Source organism: Cervus canadensis, chromosome 24, assembly GCF_019320065.1.
Source record: "Cervus canadensis isolate Bull #8, Minnesota chromosome 24, ASM1932006v1, whole genome shotgun sequence".
In the NCBI taxonomy this organism is placed as follows: domain Eukaryota; kingdom Metazoa; phylum Chordata; class Mammalia; order Artiodactyla; family Cervidae; genus Cervus; species Cervus canadensis.
In genome coordinates, this window is record NC_057409.1 from 28,296,337 (window position 1) to 28,320,157 (window position 23,821).

The 23,821-nt window shown below is 52.6% G+C and overlaps 1 protein-coding gene across 1 annotated transcript; it reads right to left on the reverse strand.

Annotated features, from left to right (window-relative positions):
* Positions 1-550: 550 nt before the first annotated feature.
* Positions 551-23,538, reverse strand: VIL1 (villin 1). Its single transcript, XM_043444573.1, has 20 exons — positions 23,463-23,538; positions 18,466-18,551; positions 18,131-18,205; positions 17,020-17,216; positions 16,316-16,424; positions 16,031-16,141; positions 14,330-14,532; positions 14,137-14,215; positions 13,864-13,962; positions 13,013-13,166; positions 12,340-12,440; positions 12,114-12,251; positions 11,409-11,567; positions 9,206-9,385; positions 8,018-8,163; positions 7,203-7,347; positions 6,568-6,756; positions 4,857-4,925; positions 3,344-3,484; positions 551-761 (listed from the first exon to the last, which is right to left on the reverse strand). The coding sequence occupies exons 2-20, from the start codon at positions 18,538-18,540 to the stop codon at positions 648-650; spliced, it is 2,484 nt and encodes an 827-aa protein (XP_043300508.1). The 5' UTR covers positions 18,541-18,551; positions 23,463-23,538; the 3' UTR covers positions 551-647.
* Between the last annotated feature and the right edge of the window lie 283 nt (positions 23,539-23,821).

Genomic DNA, 23,821 nt, shown 5'->3' on the forward strand with positions numbered 1-23,821 from the left:
CCTTACTATTAAGAGTATCAGAGAGAAGGTAAAATAGTGTATGCACTTCATACTGGCTGTTAGGCCCCTAGCCCAGGCCCAGTGGGTATGTGGCTCTCGGTGGGTACTGGTTAGTGAGTGTTGTGGAACCTCCTAAATAGGGCCATCACCTGGACCGTTCAGCTCTTCCAAAGAACAAGTCTCTTTAACTTATCACCTGAGGAAGGCTGTAAGAAAATACGTGTGAAAAGGAAAAGCCATTACTCTGGGAAAGATGTAAAACTGAAAAATGCTTCAGCCCACCTGCCATAATTAAAGATGAGCCATGATAAAAGCCTAGGGGAGGCTCGCCATTACTAAGGTTCCATGGAGTGCTGGGTTGCTCCTCTCAGAAGGGAAAGCACTAGAGCAGAATGCTTTGAAAGTGATGCAACATCTCTGGATAAAAACAGTGCAGCCAACTTCCTGAGAGCTGAAATTAGGACCACAGTCTCCTTATAGAGGAATCATATTTCTGGAGGAACAGGTAGGTTACTAAACAAGTGGCATCACCACAGACTGCAGGTTTCCACTTTCAATTGATTCACTTCACTGATAGCAATAATAACAAAACGAAGCTCTGCAAGCAGGGTAGGGTACTACTTTAAACTACAAGTTACTTTTGCTTCTCAAAACAGTCCTTTTTCTTTCTTGAGGTTTTGTTGCTTCCATCGAGGCAGAGCCGAGAAGGCAGAAGGAGTCATCCCCAAGGCCAGGGTGAAATCATCAATGGACAGGTGCTCCTAGAAGAGGAGAGGGACCAGAGGGTCAGCTTCTTGCTTAGAGTTAGCTCTGATGAGTCACAGAGGTGTGACAGAAATCAGATGATGAGCAAAAAGAGGCAACGTGGCGAGGGACAGGGAGAGGGGAGGTGGCATTTCTTTTCAATCTGGGGCTGTTCTCTGAAGGATTGCCCTGGAAAAAGTTTCTTTGACTCCTGCAGAGCCCTGAATTGAATAGCTTCTTTATGGTTAACACCTGTAGGTGGAGTTCAAGCCCAGGTTGAACTGAACAGCTTCTTGGTAAACACCTTTAGATGGAGTTCAAACTCAGGTGGATCTGAAGCTCCGGTTTTCTAACCTGTTATCCTTTGCCTCCCACCTCTGGGCATTTTCTGCTCAAGGCTCCTGGGAGTCCTCCCCAATCCCCCAGGCAGGGTGGTGGAGCACTTTGTTTTGGAAGAAGGTCCCTGACAGCTATGGTGGTTGTGTCCACGGTCTGCAAATGCTTTAGCTGCCCTCTGTCCCACCCAAGCTGGCTCTGCAGCTTGGTTGAGACTTCTGGACTCTGACCCCCAGGCAAGATAGCAGGGACTGCCCATCCCAGTGGACTTGTATCTTTCCACTGGTCCTGTTCTTGAACCCTGCGGTCCTGCCAGCTGATTACTAGCCTCACCCATGCCCACATCCGCCTGTCTGTGGTTTAGTCATGGGTACTCAGATTGCCTTTCTTGCTACTGCCTGCAGCAAGACCCACCACCCCACTGTTCACTGTTACTGGCCCTCCCTTCTGAGTTTGGAGCAGCCAGAGAGCGTGTGCACTCTCCCCACTTATCCTGGAACTCTCAGCTCTTCTATAAGATTGTACACTACTCCCACAATTTAATCATCAGTGACAACAAAATTTTTAAAAGAATCTAAGCCTTTCAGACCACTTCTACCATGGTGGGGTTGTCCTGATTCTGTTTCTTATATTCAAAATTAGTGATCTATTTTTTTTTTTTTTTAAGGCTAATGCATATTTTATTAGATATTGCAAAACTCCCCTCTACAGGAGTGGTAACATTCTGCCCTCACAGCAAAGTAACATATGTTGTTCCACAGCCTTACCAACAAAGTACATTATTTAGCCTCCTTTTAATCACCTGGTCCAATAATATTGGCTGCCCTTCCCTTTAGAAATACTTTCTGTGTGTTATGTGATACGACAGTAAGAGTGGAACTCAGAAGACCTGAATCTTGCTCTGACTTGGCTACTAACTGGGAAAGTCACTTCCCTGCTCTGGATCTGAGTTTTCTCAGGTGTAAAACAAGCAATGACAATAACAGCTTACATGTACAGAACACTTCCTATGTACCAAGAGCTGGGGAAATAATATTTGTAATATTATTAAGAATAATATATGCTATTAGGATCATCCCAATATTACAGTGAAGACACAGGGAATGCATAAAGGGGTCTAAAGGTGACAAGAAGGATGCAAATGTTGTAGAAACAATACACTTATGTGTATATTGGACCCAAACCCTTAACAGATGTTCCTGGAGGAAATAGCCAACTCACATCTACAGGTTCCTTAATTCATCCCAAAGGCTTCTTTATGGTTTATTGTACACAGGGTAAATTTTCTCTCAATACCCTCTCAAGCTAGATTTGCAGCCTATTTTGGATCTTCATGAAGAGAGAATGAATATTAGAAATGTGTTTTTTTTAAACATGCCCTTCTTACCAAACTCTCTCCTCCAAGCGGTCCACACAGACAGCAACTGCTCTACCTGAGGGACCCAGTGCTGACTAGTCTCCCTGGCACGCCTCTGAATTGCCTGCCCACCATACACGTAATGATACTTCAACCTGGATGTCTCCCCAGTGCCACTAAACTCATGATTGTCCCTGTCTTAAGCTGGGTCTGACCCAGGGTTTTTTTAATCTCAGAAAATGACACAATTACCCCCCTCTTATGACCTTTATCCAGTCATTACCAAGTGTTGCTGATTTAATCTAAATATTTCTCTAAACCATCTCCACCCATCCCCACCCATTCTTGGGCTTCTCAGATGGGGCTCGTGGTAGAGAACCTGCCTGCCAGTGCAGGAGGTATAAGAGACATAGGTTTGATCTCTGGGTTGGGAAGATCCCCTGGAGGAGGGCATGGTAACGCACTCCAGTATTCTTGCCTGGAGAATCCCATGGACAGAGGAGCCTGACAGGCTGCAGTCCATAGGGTCACCAAGAGTCGGACAAGACTAAAGGAGACTTAGCAAGTCCATTCTTCACTGAGCAGCTAGAGTGGGCTTTGAAAAATGTACCTGACTGCCATTCCCTTGCTTCACCCATAATAGTTGCCCTTGACTTTTAGGATGGACACCCCCCTCCGCAGCACGACAAAGAAGTCCCAGTGGCCCCTTCGCCCAACAGCTGCCCCTCCCCAGCTCCACACACCCCCTGCTCTGGCCACCTTGCCCTTTCACCCAAGCTGTGCTTACATCCTACTTCTGGGCTTCCATGTATACTGTTCCCTTCTCCGAGAATATCCCACTCTGCCTGAATAATTCCCATTCATCTTTCAAGGAAAAATCTCTGACTAAGTCAGGTTCTAACCCACCTCCCTTCGGCTGGGATCCACCCCCTCGGGAAGCTCCTCTGCCGTCTTGTTCACCAGCTGCTCCAGGGGAAAGATGGGTAGAGGTCCAGAACTGAGGTTGCTGTTAGCATTGAACACATCCGGTTTAGAGCTTGTGAGCTCCTAGGGAAGAAACAGAAAACACTGTCACTTCAGCGGGTTTGTGGCTGCCTCCCAGGCTGCATTTTTCTCTGAAGTCAACAATGACCCTAGGGAACCTTCTAGAAGCCCTCAGTGGAGCTCCTTGCAGTCCAGGAGTGAGGACCCAGCACTTTCACTGCTGAGGGCCCACATTCAATCCCTGGTCAGGGAACCATGATCCCTCAAGCTGCGCAGTGTGACCAAAAAAATATAAGCCTTCCATGACCTCTACCTCCCACTGTCCACATACACATACACACACGCTTCATAAGAACATGGCATATTGACGGGATCCACAAGCTAAAGCTTGGCAGTCTATATTCAACCAAAGCTGGTTGGCTGTATGACCAGCTTTGGAAAACACATAAGCAAAACTGTTTTGTTCTATGACTTATAAACTTCTCCATGGCTACCCCTAATGTTCGAGGTCTACCTTGGACATTTATGACCTTCTTTTAGCTGATATGAAACTGTCAACCATAAATTCTCTTAGCCTTGACCTACCTACCCACACTGTCCCGCCTGCACCATCAGTCAACCAAGAAGGGTTAATTGAGTGCCATGGGGTTCCCAGGCTGTGGGTGGGTCTGAGGAATTCACATGTTATCTGCTGATAACCCCAGTGTGCTTGGGAAATTGCTCTCATGTACTGGCCACAATTCTGCACAGTCTACTTGGTCTTATCTCCCCTGCAAGCCTGTGAACATCTTTGATTTCATATTTCCACATTCTAAGCCTGTAGGCTGAACACATTTCTATGAACTAACTGAAAGATCGAAGAAGGTTTTTCTACCTGGAGAAGGGTGATGATAGTAGAGAAATCATTACTTCTCCAAGTGTGGTCTGAGGACTAACTAGATCAAATTACCTGGGCCCTTTGTGAGAAACACACATTAATGGGTCTCAACCCAATTCTCCAAACCAGAATTTCAGGAAATGGGACTTTGGGATTTCCTTCTTTGTGTGGATGGGGGGCACACAGCTTGTGGGATCTTAGTTCCCTGACCAGGGATCGAACCTGTACTTCCTGCAGTGGAAGCACGGAGTCCTAACCACTGTACCACCAGGGAAGTCCCAGAATCTTCATTTCAATAAGCTTCCCCCACCCCCAAGTTCCCCATCACCCAGACTCTTACACATGATAAAATTTGGGGGCCATTTCACTAGGGAATGGAGGAGACAAATCTGCGCAAGACTTGAAGTTAAACAACAAGAAGAACTTCCAGAAGAAGGAGAAAATGATGGAAAGAAAGCAGAAGACCCTGGCACCTTCTCTGGAGCTTTCTGAGCTTTCATGGGTCTGACCACTGTCAGTGGACACTGTGGGGGCCCCTTCCACCTGCCCCATACTCACAGCAGTGATCTGGCCCCAGTCCCCAGAGTTTCCAAGTTCCGCCTTCAGGTCCTCATAGGATTTAGAGTTCTGCATATAAAGTAAGTGACAAATTAAAAAAAAAAAAAGTAAGTGACAAATTAGACCTGGGTTTCAGCAGAGGAGTCAGGACCATTTTCCTTCAGGCGTTGAAAGAAGACTGCTCTAGGACCGAGGGGCGATGAGAAGGGGAAGGGGGAATCAGGGGGAGACTGGAGGCTGTCCTTGAAAAACCAGGTTGAATGGTAAGGATGAGCATGAAGGGCTGACAGGTAACTGGCTGGGGCAAGGGACTATTTGCCCCACTCAGCCCACCATGGAGATGGAGAGTATGATCTTTCCCCACCCTCTGAGTTTAAGAAGCTGCACGCAGCCTTGGAAACCCTACCCACACTGTGGGGGACATGGGGGTCCTGGAGAACTGGGGAGCTCCCCTCAGAGCCTGGAGGGGACACTGTCACAGGGGAGTGAAAGGAGTAGAGGGGAACTTGGCTCCATGGGGAGCCCCATCTCCACATCCCAGGGTCTGGCAGCAAGCTTGGCACATTATAAGTTCCAGCTATGCTGACAGCATGAACTAGTGAGTAAATGAATGGATGAATGAGTCTGAGAGAGAAGCCAGCACAGATCTGATGGGGGGAAGACCTGCCAGAGTTGTTGATGTGGGACACTGACCTGGGTTTGAGAAGTTCTGGACACATCTAGGTGTGCAGACTTGAGATTTGTTGGGCTCCATCATCAAGACTTAACTTAGCTCATCAAACATTGAATTTTTTTTTTTTTTTAAACATTGAATTTTTTTAATGCATTTGAGGAAATTAAGCTCTCGGTTTCCCAGATCTCATCTGTTGTACCAATTTTGTGTACCCAAAGCCACCAGGGCAACACTCATTCTTCCTAGCTTTCCTTCTTCCTGCAGAAAACCTTCACTGTGGTTTGTGGTTTAGTCGCTAAGTCGTGTCCTACTCTCTGTGACCCCATGGACTGTAGCCAACCAGGCTCCTCTGTCCATGGGGTTTTCCAGGCAAGAATACTGGAGTGGGTTGCCATTTCCTTCTCCATTTTGAGGACCTGCCCTCTGCTTCTCTCTGGGGCCGGTTTAGGAAAATTCTGTGGAAGTCTATTTCATTGTTCCTCAGGTCAGGACCACGTATAGGGCCCATTTTGCTTAGAATTTAGTGCTAGAAGACACGCCTTTAGACACGTTCCTTTAGAACTAATGTGTTTAGAGGGCCACCAATGACATCTCGTAGAAGTTTCCGCAATGATGATGGACATTCTTTTTCTGTGTTGTCCGGTATGGCAACCACCAGCTAGCTACACATGGCTAGTGAGAATTGTGAGAAATCAATTCTTTGATTTTTGCTTAATTTCAATTCATTTGCATTTAAATCGTCAGTTACAGCTCTTCCCAATAATGTCCAAGAGCTTTGAGCTAAATCTCATGTACAAGCAAGACACTGTCATGAGCCTAAATTTTTGATGGACTTCCTTCCCTCTCCCTTACCAGGGAGCCTCATAGTCTTACTGCAGCCTTACTGTCCATTCTAAGTCTCTTCAAGCCCCTTTACAAATACATCACAGGTCATCTATCCCAATGGACAGAAAAACCCAGGCGTCAACCCTGGCCTCCTCGTATGTGTCATGAAGAATGTGCTGGGGTGGGAGGACCAGGTGGGCTGGGGCCACTCACATTCCACTTGAAGGGATCCCAAGCCAGGAACCAGCCCGTGAAGGTGGGGGGCTCGTGCCCTTGCTTCACCACAATTATGGGGGTCTCAAGGTCTCGGCCGCTGGGGTGGGTCTTGAGATATTCCTGCACCGTGGTGGCTGCGGCTTTCTTCTCGTCCTCATTGGCATTCTTCCCAATCCAGAAAAAGACCTGTGGAGCATCCCAGAGTCAGTCTCCCCTGTCCTCCCTCAGCTCACCCAGGCTCAGACATCCTGCTGTGAACCCTGACCTTGGGCAGGCCCCATCTGGCCTTGACTTTGCCTCTGGAAATTACGGTTGGACAGATGCCCTCTACTTCGACATTCTGTAGATGTGTGACTCTCAGCCTCTCCAGAGCCAAAGACCCCAGAAACACTCCTCTGCCTCATGAAATCAACTGGACTTTGGGAGAAGTATACGTGGTGCCCTGCAGCCCCACTGCGCATCCTCTTCTCCTACCTGCCCTCTTTCTTATGCTCCTGCTGTTCGTAACACCAATCTCAGGAAGAATGTATGTGGAAGTCAAGAAAACATCAAACCTTACCTATCCTTAAAGCTATATCTTGGCCCTGGGGATGAGTGTTGTCAGAAGGGAGGTCCCCAGGCCTCAAAACTACCTGGTCCCAAACATCTAGCAGGAAAACATCATCCTCTTCCAAGTCATCCTGATTGAAGTCAGGGATCTCTGTGGCCTGGAAGCGCCCAGTCTGGTTGGAACATTCAAAGAGCCGGGGAGTGATGACCAAGTTTTCCTCCTGCAGCCTACAAGGCAGAAAGGAAATTGTGTTGGAAAGCTCATCTCCTAGGAAAATGCTCTTTCTTCTGATCACACCAAAAGTCCCCCATCCTACCAAGAGTCCAGGAGCCCTCCAAAGCAGAAATTCCCACTACTCTCCCAGGACAAGCATTTCAGTGGGCTCTTCTATAGTCCTGTTAGGGAGTTCTTCCTGATATCTTTCCTCTATAGCTCCTGCTGCTAATATAGTACATGCCCTTTTGCTTTTGAACTGGGGATATGGTGGATCATGGACGTTCTTCAGAAAACTAGGCTTACAACTTGTGTTCCTCAGCATCTGGTCCTGTGGCAGCGTGGAAGGACAGTGGCTGATGGGACCCTGGCATCTTCCTCCCAAAGGGCACACCTAGAGTCCTGCCCCTCTCCTTGAGCTGCCTCCTCTGGGTGTGAGCTCCCTTTACAGGAAATATCCACCCCAGGCCCTGGGCATTCCACAGTAAGTAGCACAGACACAGCCCCCATGCCAAGAGGCTCCCAGAGCCCCGGCTGCCCCTTCATCATCTGGTAGCCCTGTAAGCCCGACACGCAGAGTCCTCAATCCACGCCTGCTGCAGGCTCTGGGTGATGCGGGTAGAGGGGCTGGGAGGCTCTCCAGCCTCAGAAGGTGAGCTGGAGGTCGAGGGACCTGGGAGTTACCTCTTGGTGCTGGCATAGGGGGCCTTCCCGCCCAGGGCCATCCAAAAGTTGGCTGGCTCCTGCCCTTCCACCACCACTTGCTTCTCGGTCCGGGAGACAGTGTCAGCAACCATCTTGGCCATCTCCCGCTCATCCCCGCTGCAACCCTGGAAAAAGAGCGGGTGGCTGTGCTGGGAGAGTCCACCTCCAGTGCCCCGTCTCCCCCTCCTTCCACCATATTCACTGGCCTAGGGCTCCCGGGCCTGAGAGGCTCTCCTGGATCAAGGCCCTGTGCACACAGCTCAGCATCCTTGATGCTCCAAAGGATGGCAGAGGAGGCAAGGGAGACTGCCCTCCCAGTGGAGAGGTGGAGGCCTCCCAGAGACTGAGTCCTCATGACAGAGAAAAAGGAGGAGGCAGCGACAGGCACACACAGGGGGAGTGAGAGAGCCCAAGACAGGGGAATTCCCTGGTGGTCCAGTGGCTAACACTCTGTGCTCAAAATGCAGGGGGCCTGGGTTTGATCCCTGATCAGGGACCTTGAGCACACATGTTGCAACTAAGATCCAGCACAGTCATATAAGTAAATAAATTTTTTTTTAATGGACTTCCCTGGTGGCATCATGGATAAGAATCTGCCTGTCAGTGCAGGGAACACGGATTCGAATCCTGGTCCAGGAAGATCCCACATGCCACGGAGCAAATTGGCTCATGTACCACAACTACTGAGCTTGAGCTCTAGAGCCCAAGAGCCACAACTAGCGATCCTCTGTGCTGCAACGACTGAAGCCCTCAAGCCCTAGAACCGGCAGGTCACAACTGCTGAGCCCCAGTGCTGCAACTACTGAAGCCCGTGTGCCGAGAGCCTGTGCAAGAGAAGCCACCGCAATGGGAAGCCTCTGCACCACAACTAGACAGTAGCCTGCATGTGGCAATGAAGACCCAGAGCAGCCATAAATAAATACGGCATTGTGCGCCTGTCGATCTCAGGCAAGGGTTTAAAAAAAACACCATGAAGATGGACCAACACAGGACAGACAGGAGTCACCAGAGACAAACAGAATGAGAAAGACCTACTCAGACACAGGGGCGGAGGATAGGGATCCAGACCCAGTGTTAAGGAAGCGGGAGGTGGGGCCAGAGGCAGCTGGGAAACCAGGAGGCGGGACCTATGGGGGGTAGGGGGAGGCCATTCAACTCTGCACACACCTTCCCATACCACAGGTAGGAGCAAGACTGAGTCTTGAGGATGAAGACGTCGTTGGAGTTGAGGGAGGTGGCCCGGGGTGGGACCTCAAAGGCCTTGGTGTTGTTGGCGCTGGTTCCTCGGACCTGGAATAGCCGGGTGGAGGGCACAGGCTCCACGTTGTTGGCCCGGGATGTGCCTCCCTGCAGGGAGAGATGGGCAGGAGTTACTTAGCAAATGTGGTCCTCTGATACACCATCCCCTGACTAGTCTTCCCAAAACATTGCTTTGGGTACGGGCACTTCCCTGCCTGACACCTTGGTTCAGACTAGAACCATTCTAGGTCCACAGACCAGAACCCAACTTTCAAGGGATCATTTGAGGCCTCACATGAGGAGGCAACCTGCCTTTCCAGGGTCACTCTCAGCTCTCTCCAAACCCTCCATTTAGCTCAGCCAAGCTTCTCATGGTTCCTCACAGGGCCTTTTCCATGGGCCTTTGTCCTGGCCTCTGCATCGCCCTCATTTGACCTCTGCTGAGCTCTGACCCCAATGTCAAAACCTCCTCCCAACTCTCTTTCCACCATGGACTCTTTGCCTGTTCGCTGATCATTGTGTTCACACACCCCTCTGAATGCAACGTATTTCTGGCATTTAAGCATATGTGGAACAACAGACTAGTTTCAAATCGGGAAAGGAGTGCGTCAAGGCTGTATATTGTCACCCTGCTTATTTAATTTATATGCAGAGTACATCATGAGAAATGCTGGACTGGATGAAGCACAAGCTAGAATCAAGATTGCCGGGATAAATATCAATAACCTCAGATATGCATATGGCACCACTAACCTTATGGCAGAAAGCAAAGAAGAATTAAAGAGCCTCTTGATGAAAGTGAAAGAGGAGAAAGTTGGCTTAAAACTCAACATTCAGAAAACTAAGATCATGGCATCCAGTCCCATCACTTCATGGCAAATAGATGGGGAAACAGTGGAAACAATGACAGACTTTATTTTTTGGGGGGCTCCAAAATCACTGCAGATGGTGACTGTAGCCATGAAATTAAAAGATGCTTGCTCCTTGGAAGAAAAGCTATGACCAACCTAGACAGCATATTAAAAAGCAGAGACATTACTTTGTCAACAGAGGTCCGTCTAGTCAAGGCTGTGGTTTTTCCAGTGGTCAAGTATGGATGTGAGAGTTGAACTATAAAGAAAGCTGAGCACCAAAGAATTGATGCTTTTGAACTGTGGTATTGGAGAAGACTCTTGAGAGTCCCTTGGACCGCAAAGAGATCAAACCAATCAATTCTAAAGGAAATCAGTCCTGAATATTCATTGGAAGGACTGATGCTGAAGTTGAAGCTCCAATACTTTGGCCACTTGATACAAAGAACTGACTCATTGAAAAGACCCTGATGCTGGGAAAGATTGAAGGCAGGAGGAGAAGGGGATGACAGAGGATGAGATAGTTGTATGGCATCACTGACTCAATGGACATGAGTTTGAGTAAATGCCAGGATCCGGTGATGGACAGGGAGGCCTGGCATGCTGCAGTCCATGGGGTCAAAAGAGTCGGACATGACTGAGCAACTGAACTGAACTGAACTGAAGCACACAGTGCCTTGGGCTGTTGATTCACTGCTTGTTCAACCAGATGGTGAACAGCGTTTGCACGGCATTCTTCTCCCCCTCGGTGCTTTGCAGAGGGCTGTGTACTTAGTAAGTGTTCAATACGTAGGTTAGTGCTAAAGGAATGCAAGGAATGGTTATTTCAACAGGGAAGTCTGCTCCATGTTATTTGGCAGACTGGATGGGAGGGGCGTCTGGGGGAGAATGGATACATGTACATGTATGGCTGTCCCTTTGCTGTCCACCTGAAACTCTCACAACATTGTTAATTGGCTGCACGCCAATACAAAAGGAAAAGTTTAAAAAAAAAAAGTGCCAGTGCACCTTAGGTTCCTCGTTCAGCAAATCTATCCAACATAACTTCTTTTTTCATCTAGAGAGGAGTTGGGGTGTAGAGAGTAATAGTCTTATACATGTTAAGTGTTTATTAAATGGATTTTTAAAACTACTGAGTAGTTGTTTCTATTTCCATTGCACATAGGTGATGGAGCCTCAAACAGTCCCCTTCCAGGAAGAGTGGGCTACCCCCTAGCCCGGTCCCCCACCCCATGTCCTCTTCCCTGTTTCCCGGAGCCCACCCCACCTCACTGCCACACCTGGTAGACCACCATGCGTCCCTTGAAGATGGACATGAGGTGAGGCGGCTCTTTGCCCATCGGGACCCGGATCTGGACCAGTTCATTGTTGTACTTCTGGTCCAGGATGACAGCTTGATAGGCAGAGGCTGTGATTTCGTCCTGGCTGGCCTGGCTGCCCTGGGGATGTGCAGGGTAGGAGGGGTGAGATGAGGCCAGCCCCCAGTTCTAACTTCATATCCAATTCCGACTGGCCCTAAACCCAACTGTCTTCCCCACCAATCTCCACCCCACCCCCTGAGCTCCACACCTAATCTTTCTCCAGCCTCAGTCCACCCCAGCCCACCTTGACCCCCAACCTCCTCTCCCACTTACTGCACCTTTCTTGAGGGAACACTACGACTACCCCCTACTCACCCCCAGCACCCCCAAACATCTCCCGCTCCCTCGCATCTGGACATAGAAACCCACAGTCAGAGCGGGTGAAGAGAAGGCACAAGAAGCCACGGAAGTTAGAAAGAAGACTCAGAGAACCAAAGGGGAAGGGCTGTGAGTGGGGGTACCCAGTGTCAGGGGGCTCCCCCGGCCAAAGCAGTTCCAAGATGGAAAGGGGGTAAGATACCCACCACCAGAGGTATTCAACTCCAGGGCGATGGCCGCTTGGCAGGGGTATGGTGAAGTGGGGTTGAGCAGCTGTGCTCTGAACGGGGTGGAGTGGGGCCTGACCTGCCAAATGTAGAGCAGGTAGTGCTGCTTCTCGTTGATGAGGTAGGTGTAGAGCAGCAGGTAGCAGTCGCCCCCAAAGAAGTGGCCCAGCCACTTGGTATCCACAGGCACCAGTTCTAGGTTCTCGATGCGCCACATCTGGAGCCGGTACCAGGCTAGTGTGAGGTCCGGGACAGACTCCACCAACCCCTGCCCCCCGGCCCGGGCCTCTCTCCCCGCGCCATACCTGCACCTCCCCACTCCCATCGTCCACCATCTTCTGCTGGGCAGCCACCTGAGGCTGGACATGCATGGACATGGCATCAAACTTCACCTGTTCCACCTTGGCTGGAGTGAGGGGGGAAATCATGACACCCAGTGTCACCAGCTGAGTTCCCTCAGGTTCTCACAACAGCCCAGAGTAGGAGCTGCAATTCTTAGACCCATTTTACAGATGAGGCAACTGAGGCTAGAGAGATTTGGTAGCTTATCCCAGGTCACACAGTTAGCCAGTGGCAGAGCTATAACACAGAACCCTATCTCCCTCCTGTAAGACTCATGTTTCGTCGAGGCCTCCCAGAGCAGCCAGGGGAGGGACATTTTCTCCTCCCCCGGGTGCGTGGCATGGAGCTTGTCCTTAGCAAATACTGTCTCGAAGACTGGAGTTGTTTGGGTTTGGGTTCCGAGGAGACCCAACACTACTCCAAATGAAAGGCAAGTTTTTCTCAGCTCCCTTTTTGTGACAACTCTTGAGTTTATCCAAGTCCCTTTGTGTCCACGCCCCTCCACCTGGGGAGCCCAGAGTCAGGGTGAAGTGTGCACAAGAGGAGTATTCAAGAAGGAGGGCAGGAGTCAGGTCCAGCGCTCTCCTGGCCCCACTGCCCGCTTCCAGCCCCACCCCGCCTCAGGCCAGCCCTCACCCACGGAGCCCACGGTGTGGGTTTTGCCCAGGCCAGTGGTCCGATTGGGTACTGTCCACTTCTGGAAGAGCTGCTGAAAGACAGCTGACTCGGCCCCGTCGTTCTGCAGCTCCACCTGTGTGTTCGGTGGGTACTGTTTCGCTTTGATAAAGTTCTGGGAAGAGAAGGATGAGGCTGGGGTGTGTCCCTCCCCCAGCCTCCACCCCCCAACAGGAGCCGAAGCTGTAACCCCAACCAGACCCACCACTAACCTGTCCTGGTCCCAAGCCCAAACCAGACTCTAATCACTGTCCCAATGCTGACCTCAAACCTAATCCAGCTGACTCCCACCCCAGGTCACACCAGACTCCACCTCAAACCTAACTCTGACCTCAACCCTGAATCTAACACTAACCCCCAAACCCAGTTCAGACCCCCGACTCCAAGGCCAAATCTGACCCAAACCTGACTCCAGTCTCCATCTCCAAATTTGAGCCCAATCCCCAATCCAACGTTGACCCCCAGCCAGCTCAAGGTTACTGACTCCAGCTCCTACAATGACCCCAAACTCTGACTTGGCCTCAGCCGCATGCTGACCCACCCTGCTTCTTGTAGGGAGGCCGGCCTCCGTTTCTCCCTCCCTTTTCAGAGCCAAGATCAAGGTGCAATTCCTGAGGAGGCTCCCTTTTTGTGACGATTCTTGGGGTCGCCGGGTGGTTGCCTCCCTGGGGTGCAGAGCACCTCCAAGATGACCCCCCGGAGCTAAGTGAGGCCCAGTGCCATCCCTGGCCATTGGCCCCCACCGCCTTCTCCCTGCTGGGTGGCCTTCTCTGCTCCTCCTCCAAGTTCTCCTCCTTGACGCCCAGACCCACCAGCGCCTGGTTCATGGCTTCCTTCTTCTCCTGGGCGTTGGCATTCTTCCCCTTCCACACATAGATCTTTAGGCCCCCCTGGTCCAGAATGTAACAGTCCTGGAGGTGGGAGAGAAAGCGCAGGCTGGGGGAGCTGCAGACACAGAAGTTTGCCTCTTGCGCCCCCCACCCCGACCACCCCAGGACCCTGGCGCTGCTCCCACTGGGGGAAAGTGGGCAGGGGGCGGGTGGGTAGTGGGGAGCTGGGGCTGGGGGCACTCCGGACCCTCTCACCTCGTGACTGAGCAAGTCTTGTGTGAGTGGCCGTGTGGCGATTTCTCTGACCACCACCTTTCCCTCTGAGTCAGACACACTGCAGGACAAAGACGTGGCTAGACAAGGAGGATGCTGGACCCTCGTCCCGGGGTTTCCTCCCCCAGGAGGTACCCCCTGTGCCAGGAGGAGCCCCGCGCAGCCAGGCACTCACTGGTACAACTTGAGGGCAGCCTTGAGGGCCGACTCCACCACCGTGTCGGCCACGGCGGCCTTCAGCTCCTTCCGCTGGCCCAGCACGTGGTTCATGATCTCCATCAGCTGCGGTGAGGCCTTCTCGTTCTCCCCATCCACCACACCCACGTAGGAGCGCCCACCCCGCTCCTGGTCGCGGATCTCCTTGGCCAGGTTCATGCCCTGCAGGGAGGCCCCGGGACGCATGAAGGCTGGCGGGGGGCGGTGGACAGGGCAGCGTCCGCCACCCCAAACCACACCTGGAGAGCCCAGGCCCCCACAGCAGCCCCAAAGTGGGAGGCACCTGCCCGGTGCTTCCCTTTCAAGGAGGGGATCAGGCTTTTAAGGTGTGTGTCAGGAAGCCAAGCTAAACCCTCAGGAAGAGCAGTCTTCTTCATGAGCAAGAGGGGGTCTGGTGGGGGTGGTAGGGGGACTTGCTAGGCCTTTGGTTTTGACATTGTTTGAAATTTATGATTTTGCTTCAAAGTTTTGCATGAGAGGTGAGCCCTGAAGATCACAGTTCTGTCTCTTTGCCCCAAAGCTGTGTACACACACTCACACACACACAAAGCCTCACATGGGCTCACACACATGTGCACACACACACACACACACACACACACAGCCTGGCTCACTCTCTCAGCCCAGCATCTCCTCTCCAGTTCCTGGCCTTTCCACTCCGGCCCCCTCCCCTCTCCACGGCTCCCTTCACCCCACTGCCCACCTCGCCAGGCCCACCTTTCTGTTTCCAGCCGAGCCCTATTTATCCAGCTCCCAAGACAGCCCCATTTTAAGATGCCCCAAATCCAACCTTGATTTTCTCCCCAACTCTGTTGCTCCCTGATCTTGCCATCTCAGAAAATGGGACCCCACCCATCCCCACAAAAAGCACAACTTTTGACTTCTGTCTCTCTCCTCTCTTGTCACCCCCAACCTGACATGCAGGTCCTGTGATTCCACCTTCCCAGCCCCCTCCTCACCTAGGCATGTGCCCTCAGCCCGTCCACTCCCCTCGCCCCTCAGAAGTCAGAGGGCGCTTCAACAGCGTCCCAGGCACTGAGAACAAACCTCAACCCTCTCACACAGCTTCCTGACCACATAGCACGTCCTGTTGAGACCCACCCACCCTCCTTTCCAAACTCCCTAAAGTGCCTAGGGCTTTGTCTGAGCTGGGAGGTTGCCCACCATCCACTTCTCTCCTCCCTTAGGGCCCTCTCCCCCCCACCCCCCTCCTTCCAGAAGCCTTCTTAGACCCTTCCTAACCCTGAGAGCCACACTCCCCACCCCTTACTTCTCCAATATTCCCTTGATGTCTGTCTCCCCTCTTGGATATCCCACTGGAGGCCAGAGCCAGGGCGGAGCTCTGCCCGTTTCATTGACCACTGGCTCCCAATGCTGGGCACAGTATCTGCCACACAGCAGGGACTCATCAGACATTAGTGGACCCACCACGGTGCAGGCATGCAGACCCCAGCACGCATACCTCACTGCACACACGTGGAGACTCAGATCCGCCTTCAAACACAGCACCCCAGACAATCAGGGAAGAGGGCGCTGAGGAAATGTGGGCCGGTGGAGGCGCGGCAGCAGTCTGGCAAGTGTGGGAGGGAGCCAGGTGCTGGGGGCAGGAGCAGGGAGGGGCAGGGTGGGATTTTGGGTGGGCGGCACAGGGCGGGGTTACCCTGAGTCTCTCCATGCGGTTACTCTCCGGCCCATTCCACTGTATGATGAGCTTCCCAAGGTCCAGGAGGAAAACATCCCCACGGTTGAAACTCTTCCAGGACATCTCCACCTGGGGAGCCATGGGGCAGGCGCAGACCCCACTCAGACCCTGTCCATCATCCATCAATCTCTCCCCGACCCCTTCCCTGCCCCTCACCCCTCCTCAGCCTCTGCCCTATGCCCAGGCAAGGCAGTGGGTTGGAGGAGAGGAGACCGTGCACCCTGAGCCCTGGTTGGTGCCCACCTCTCCCGCCACCACATTCCTCTTGCCCTTGACGTGGAGCAGCCGCTGGATGTCATAGGAGTTGGTCTCCACTTGCTTCATGCCAGAAGCCACGCCCCCTTTCCGGATCCTGTGAGGAGAGGTGAACTGACCCAAGGGAGCAGGCTGGGAGGTGTGACAGGGCCCCCGTCCTCCCAGATCCTGGGTATGTGGTTGCCACAGGGCCCATTTGAGGGCTGGGAGTAAAGGGGTGCCTGAAGCCTTGGGGGCACAAACCCCAAAAAGGCACTCACTCTCAGGGCCATGCAAGTGCAAGGTCACTCTATCACCTCCGTTTGCATGACCCTGGCAGTGCGTGCCTTCTTGGAGTTTATACCCTAGGTGCCTCGCTTGCCTCACCCTAGTCCTTGCCCTGCTGAGAGGCCTGCAAAAGGTGGGTGTATGGTAATAGGGCCATGTGCGAGGACAGGACAGGGGGCTGAAGCGAAGGGAAGAGGGGAGATGCTGAAGACAGAATTGTTTCTCCTCTCAAACTCAAGGCTGAAGACCAGGGATAGGGCAGCAGCAGAGACAGGGGCGGGGAATGGAAAGGTGAACAGAAATGACCCTCATGGGCTCCCCACACAGCCTCAGGCTCCCTTCCCAGCCCCAGGCCTGCCCCCCAGCCTCAGGTGGCCCTCCCAGCCCTGGCTCCACTCCCGAGCCTGTAGCGTGCGGCTCCGTACACAATGCCCTGCTTGAAGTAGCCTCGGAAGGTCTCGCTCTCGTTGCCCTGGACCTCACGGTGCTGGACGGCCCGGCCCTTCAGAAAGTCGTCCATCTGCGTGGTGTAGATGGCAGCCGCCCCTTGCTCGTCCTGGGACGAGGCCTGGCCGATCCAGTAATGAATGTCATAGGACAGGTTGCTGCCCGTCTTGTGGATCTGGGGAGAGGACACGTCCAGTGGACCCAAGGCCCTGGGCTCCCACAGCCCTCTCCCCGCCTCCCTGCTTCACATGTTCTCCTGAACGTGTGGGGCCAGCACCACAGGGGAGCGTGGCATGGAGGAGTTCATGGGACGAGTGGTCAGGAGCCCTGCATTGTGCTGTAGTTCTCTCAGACCCTCTGAGACATAGGGTAGGTGTCTTCCCCTGGGCCTTGGAAATAACTTGGTTGGACTATGGCAGCATTTTCCAAAGTTATGTGCACACCATGGGAGGTGGCTTGGTGGTATACAGTGAAATGACTTTGGAAATTTTTTTTGGTCCACCCCTCTCAGCATACAGGATCTTAGTTCCCTAACCAGGGATAGAATCCACGTCCCTTGCAGTGGAAGTGTGGAGTCTTAACCACCGGTCCTCCAGGAAATCCCTGATTATGGAAATATTTTATAGCTACTTTCTGTTTGTGAAACGGGACACTGCTTTCCATTTGTGATAATGACACTGAATTAAATTTTTTAATAAATGGATTTAAATTCTAAAAGCAAATCAGTGAAAGTACAAATGCATTAATGATACAGGATGCAGAAGAAACCAAGAGAGTCAAATGAAGTTGACTGTGAATTTTGGGAACATGGACTCAACGTAGAGTGACATCCCACCAGTTCAGAAGCTCCCCCAAGACTGTAAATCCAGAGGGTCACTCCAGCTGGGAGCTCAGTGGTTCAAGGGCAGTGAGAGGCTCTTACATCTCTGACCCTCTGGTGCTACGGCTAGGCTGGGAACGCCAACTGAACACTATCTAGGGATGAAGCTGGGCAGCAGTCCCCATTTCCCCCAGCTTCACGGTTCCTCCTGTTGCTGCCCTAAGCTTTGCTCTCTGCTGCGCCCCCTCCCCTGCCCATTCCCCACTCACAGCCAGGATTACATAGCAGTCACCATCGAAGAAGCTGCCGAAGGAGTTGGAAGGAACAGGCACCATCTGCATGGCCTAAGGAGAGAAGGGGTTGACCACCCAGGACCCCCAGCTTCCCTGCCTCCCTTTAACCAAACGGAGAGCTGGGAGAGGAAGAGCAAACCGACCAGGAGAATGAGTATGAGGAGGGCAGGGAGGGGAAGGAGGATGAGGGGGGGTTGATGCCTGAGGAGGAGGTGGGGTTGGCACCAGGGACTCACACCCCAGCAGGGCAGGGTGGAGGACAGTCCATCCCCAGCCGCAGAGCCCGCCCTGTGACCAGGCAGTATCCTCACCTCGAGCCTCCATATCTGCACCCCAGGCGTGGTGACGTTGAGGGAGCCTTTGACTTGAGCGCTCAGTTTGGTCATGGCGGATGAGCCTAGGGGTGAAGTGGCGTGGGAGCAAGAAGAGGATCTGGGAACCCTGGCTTTCAGGGGCCGCTCTTCCAGCCCAGCCCTGGAGAGCTCCCCACAGGGCCAGGAGGCCAGAGCTCAGGGCCTTTAAAAAGGTCCCCACCCTGGGCCCTCACTGGCCGGGGGTGGGGTGGTCCCACCTCCAGACTTCCCACCGGGCTCTGATCTTGTCACTCTTGTTCAAACTCCTTTCCTGACTCCCTATCACCTACTGCAAAAAGGTCCCACTCCTAAGCCTGGCACGCAAGGTCCTTCTTGACGCAGCCCCAAACGATGGCTGCCTGAAAATGTTTGATCAAAGCCATGCCTGGCTAAAATATATATAAAATATAAAAAATATATCATACAGAGTTTATTTTTTTAAGCAAAGAATAAACAAGGGTTGAAAAGTATACATGCTCAAAAGAATTGAAGAAAAAAAAACAGGTGTTCAAACAAAACTTGTACATGAAGTTTCATAGCAGCTCTATTCACAAGAGCCAAAAGGTGAAAACAACCCAAATGTCCATCAACAGACGACTAGATCAACAAACGGTGGTCTGTCCACACAATGGAATAGTACTCAGCCATAAGAAGGAATTAAGCACGATACAAATGTTGCAGCATTGATGAACCTTGGACACATGATGCCAAGTGAAAGAAGCCAGACACAATGGCCCTGTTTTGCACGACTGCATTTACATGAAGTGTCCAGAACAGGCAAATCAATAGAGACAGCAAGCGATTAGTGGTTGTCAGGGACTGCGGAGAAGGGAGGAAAGAGAAGTAACCCCTTGTGTGTGTGGAGTTTCCATTTGGGATGATGAAAATATTCTGGAACTAGACAGCGGTGATGGCTGCACAGAATTTTGAATGTATTGAATGTCCCCGAATTGTTTGCTTTAAAGTGGTTAAAATGGTAAGTCTTATATTCAGTGTATTTTATCACAATAGAAAAGTGTATGCAGCAATTTCCTATTTCTTGCTACCCCCAACCCTCAAGTGAAAGTGAAAGTGCTCAGTCATGTCCCCGACTCTTTGTGACCCCATGGACTTTAAATTCCATGGAATTCTCTAGGCCAGAAGAGAATTCCTTCTCCAGCGGATCTTCTCAACCCAGGGATTGAACCCAGGTCTCCTGCATTGCAGGTGGATTCTTTACCAGCTGAGCCACAAGGGAAGTCCGAACCCTCAAACACCCCTCAATTACTGTTCTGGTGGCCCACAAGATGTGGACCCCACCGGGGTGGGGCCGTGTTTGTTCAGTGCTAAATCCCCAGCTTCCAGCTCTGCTGGAACTTTGTTGAGTGTGTGTGTGGGTGGATGGTCAGGTGGTTGGGTGGTTGGCTGAGTTTGTGGGTAAAAGTGATTAAGTGGATGGATGAGGGAATAAATGAGTGAATGAATGAATGAGTGAACCTTTCCCACTGGGAACCGCCCTCCACCCACTGAGCTTGAAGAAATCTCTCCCCTATCTTCTTTCATGCTGTCTTTTATGGCTCTTTTCCTTTGACCTCAAGCTATGTTCTTTACTCCAAGTGCTCATCAGAATCACCTAGGGAGCTTTAAACAACACTGGTGCTCTGATGCTCAAGCTATATCATACCCCCAGGGATTCTGATTTAATTAGGTCAGGGTGGGGCCCAGGCTTGGGCACTTTATTTTCTGCCTTTGGGGAGGCGACCCAGAGGTGCTTTCAAAACTCCCCAGTGACTCTGATGAGCTAGGGAGGAGAGCCACTTGTCCCCAGTAATTTTTGTCCCAGGTTTCCTGCCCCTCCCTCCCAGTCTGGAGGCCATCCCATTCCCCACCGAGCCTACCACCCAGCCTGGCTTGGAGCTGCCCTCCATGAACGCTCCTTGAACCGATGAATAATGAATGAACGATGACGTGGCCCCCACCGCCGGGCTCTGACAGCTGGAATCTATCTAATCTCTCCTTGCACCTGGACTCTGAGTCACCCCTTGGAACAATGACCTGGCTTTTTACTGTTGGTAAACTCCCTCTTCTGACTCCTAAAGGGTGACCCCCTTCTCCCTGGCATTGTGGAATTTGGGGGCAACGTCTTCCTGCCCAGCCTCTGATTAGCGCCCCCTCCAGCAAATTAGGGCCACCTGCGGATGACCAGCGCCGCACCTGTAGTAGCCCCTAATGCCTGGGTCCCGTCTGATATCCCTGTGGGTCAGGGCCTCCTCCAAGAGACATTTCTCAACCCATGGAGACCTCAGGGCTCCCAGGACTCCTTGTTCAGTTGAACCAATCTGGGTACTAATGAAGAAAATGTTTCCTCTTACTTCAATCACCACTTTTGTTCACATCCCTCTCTTTGCCAAAACGGATCAACCGCTCACTTGCTGTGCGAACATGGCGTGTATCTTCACCTATGAGTGGGCAGTCGATGACCAGGTGGTCTCTAAAGTCCCACTGGGGGAGTTCCCTGGTGGTCCAGGGGTTCAGACTGAACTTCCACTGCAGGGGGCACAGGTTCGATCCTTGGTTGGGGAGCTAAGATCCCACATGCCATGCAGTGGGGCACAACATAAATAAATTAAAAATAAAAAAAGTAATAAAGTCCCATCAGGGATGTGCTCTGAATCTAGGAGGGATCAGCAAGAGCAAAAGAGGGCAGACAAAATGAGGCCCTTCTTGTTCATCAGATCAGTGGAGACTCGGGAGCAGGGGTTTGAAAAAGTTGGCGCTCTGCCTCCCTAGAGAGAAATCAGGATTGGGGGCCTCCAGTAGCCTGAAGAGGGAAAAGGTGGGCATGGGGATTCTGGGGGAGCTGCCCCAAGAGTTGGACTCGCACTGTAAGAGTACCCCATGGATGCCTGCCAGCTGCTCCTGCCTCGTAGACTCTGGTTAGAGCGGATGCCTCTGTCCCGCACCACCCCCACTCCGGTGGACCCACTCCAGCCTTGCATCTCCTGAACTGCTGGGAGGAGTAGGGGGCCCATGCCGACCCCCCATTGCCCACAGCACAGTCCTGGGTTTGAATATGTGATGTCTTCTCCCTCAACTTGAATTCACTGGCTCCCCACTCACTCCTGGTCCCCTCGCTCCTCTGTCCCCACCTCAGTGAAGGGCACCATCACTCCCAGACCCCGAAGTCAGCCATTGATGCACACTCCGAAGCCTTCCCTGTCCTGTCTTCCAACACGCCCCCATCCCTCTCTGCTTCTGGTAACAGCACATGATTCACTGGCCCTGGCCACCCCCACTCACCCCATGCTGCTTCTCACTCTCCCCTCATGTTCTTTCTTTTCCTTTCATTTTCCTTTCCAATGCACTCCCCACCTTTCTTCACTCGGCCAACACTCCCATGCTCTTCTGGACTCAACTTAGGGCTCATTTCTTCCAAGATGCCTTCCTAGAATCCTCAAGTTAGACAAGAGACCCGTCCTCAGGGACCCCAAGCCATCCTGGCCAAAAGATGCCTCTCTTGGTCCCCTGACCACATGATGGTGATAGGATCTCTTTATAAATCTAAGGTTCCCAAGGTCAAGGACCTAGACGCGTTTGTCTATGTAGCCCCCAGCTCCTAGTACGCTGCATGCTAAGTCGTTTCAGTCATGCCCAGGTCTTGGCAGACCGTATGGACTGTAGCCCACCAGGCTTCTCTGTCCAGGGAATTTTCCAGGCAAGAATACTGGAGTGGGTTGCCATGCCCTCCTCCAGGGGATCTTCTCAACCCAGGGATCGAACCTGTGTCTTTTAGTCTCCTGCATTGCCTGGCAGGTTCTTTACCCCTGGCACCACTTGGGAGGCCCCCCAGCACATAACAGGTGCTCAATAAATATTCTTGAAGCAGAAATACTGAACTGCAGAATAAAAGGAGTGGCCCTTCTTAGGGCCATGGAGGAATGGAATTAGGGTTCCTGCTGTCCCCTGCGTCCCATCTTCCCTTTGTAACTGCTGCCCCATTGTCCTGGGAGTTCAGGCTCCAAAGAGCTCCAGAGTGCCCCCACTGCTCTCTGTCCCTAGTCACGCAGTTCTGAGTGGGACAGGGACGTGGCAGTCCTCGAAACGAAGCACACGCTCCTGCTCTGTTAGGCCAGTGAGAGCAGAGTGAGTGACATATCCCAGCCCTCCAGCCTGCAGACTCAGCCTCACCCCCACCCAAGAGCACCTGAACAGGCTTCCTGGGAAGCGGGTGGTCAGTATGTCCCAAGATCCTAATCTGGACTTGCCCCCACTCCCCTGCCCCACCTCCTTTCAGCTGAATGGGGCTACAGGGCCAGGTGAGGCTGAGGGGAGGGGTCCGGTGGAGGAGAGGTGGGATAGCATGCCTGCAAGGGAGTCCGAGGGTAGACGGGAGCCCAGGGCCCTGCCACCACCAGCCCCCTGCCCCTGCTTCTGTCTTTGCCCATTCCATCCCTGATGGCTGTTGCTCACACTTTGGTATCCAGGAGACTAGAGCGCTGAGGTCCCAGGAGTGACAAGGAAATGGAGACGCAGAGGAAAAAAAACATCTCAGATGAGGAAGAAATGAGCAAAGAGATGGTGGGAGCCAGGGGAGGGGGAGAGGGAGGTCAAGGTGACCAGCTGCTCCCTGGTGGCCCAGGACTGGTGGGTTTTATATCTACAAGTCCCCAGATCCTTCTCTGTCCAGGGCAATCTGGGCCAGGTGGTACCCAACGCAGGGTGGGGACCGATGGCAGGCGGCGCGGGGGTAGGAAAGGGCCGTTGTCTGGAGTGGAAGCTACACTGTCCTTCTGTTAGAGGCCCGGGAGGCCACCCTGTGCTCCCTGCCCTTTCCAGACTCTCCAGAGAGCCAAGCCTCTCTCTCACCCCCGCGCCAAGAAGTTGCAGGAGGCCCCGGGCTGCCCGCCGGAAGCAGCCGACCCTGTCCTGTCCTCTCCCACCACCTACGGTGCTGGGTCCCCGCAGGGTGGCCTTACCTGTCTGGGGGAGGCAGCTGTCACCTGGGAGATCTCAGGGAGTTGTGGCAAGCTGGCTGGAGGAGAGCGACCTTTGTCCCCACCCCCCCTCCTCCTCTAGGAACTGCCTTCACCATATAAGGGAAGATAGGGCCCCAGAGAGAGAGGGAATGGGCGAGGGGGTGGGGAGGCAGGTGGCCGCCGTGTCCCTAGGAGCCAGGAGCCCAGTGACCGCCAGACACCCACAGCCGAGGGGCCCCACCCCTGGGTCCCCAGCGAGCACCCAGGGATGGGGTACATTTCTACCCAGGGCCCAGATGCTCCCTGCAGGTGGATAGCACCTGCCAGGAAAGGTAGGGGCGCCTGGACCCTTCATCCTT

Excerpts from the sequence above, each read along its gene's own strand:
- VIL1 (XM_043444573.1), bottom strand. The coding sequence starts at position 18,540 with ATGACCAAACTGAGCGCTCAAGTCAAAGGCTCCCTCAACGTCACCACG. Across the intron at positions 14,533-16,030 it reads ACCGCATGGAGAGACTCAGG|GGCATGAACCTGGCCAAGGA; the intron begins GTAACCCCGCCC and ends GCCTCCCTGCAG. Across the intron at positions 7,348-8,017 it reads CCCTATGCCAGCACCAAGAG|GCTGCAGGAGGAAAACTTGG; the intron begins GTAACTCCCAGG and ends TCTGCCTTGTAG.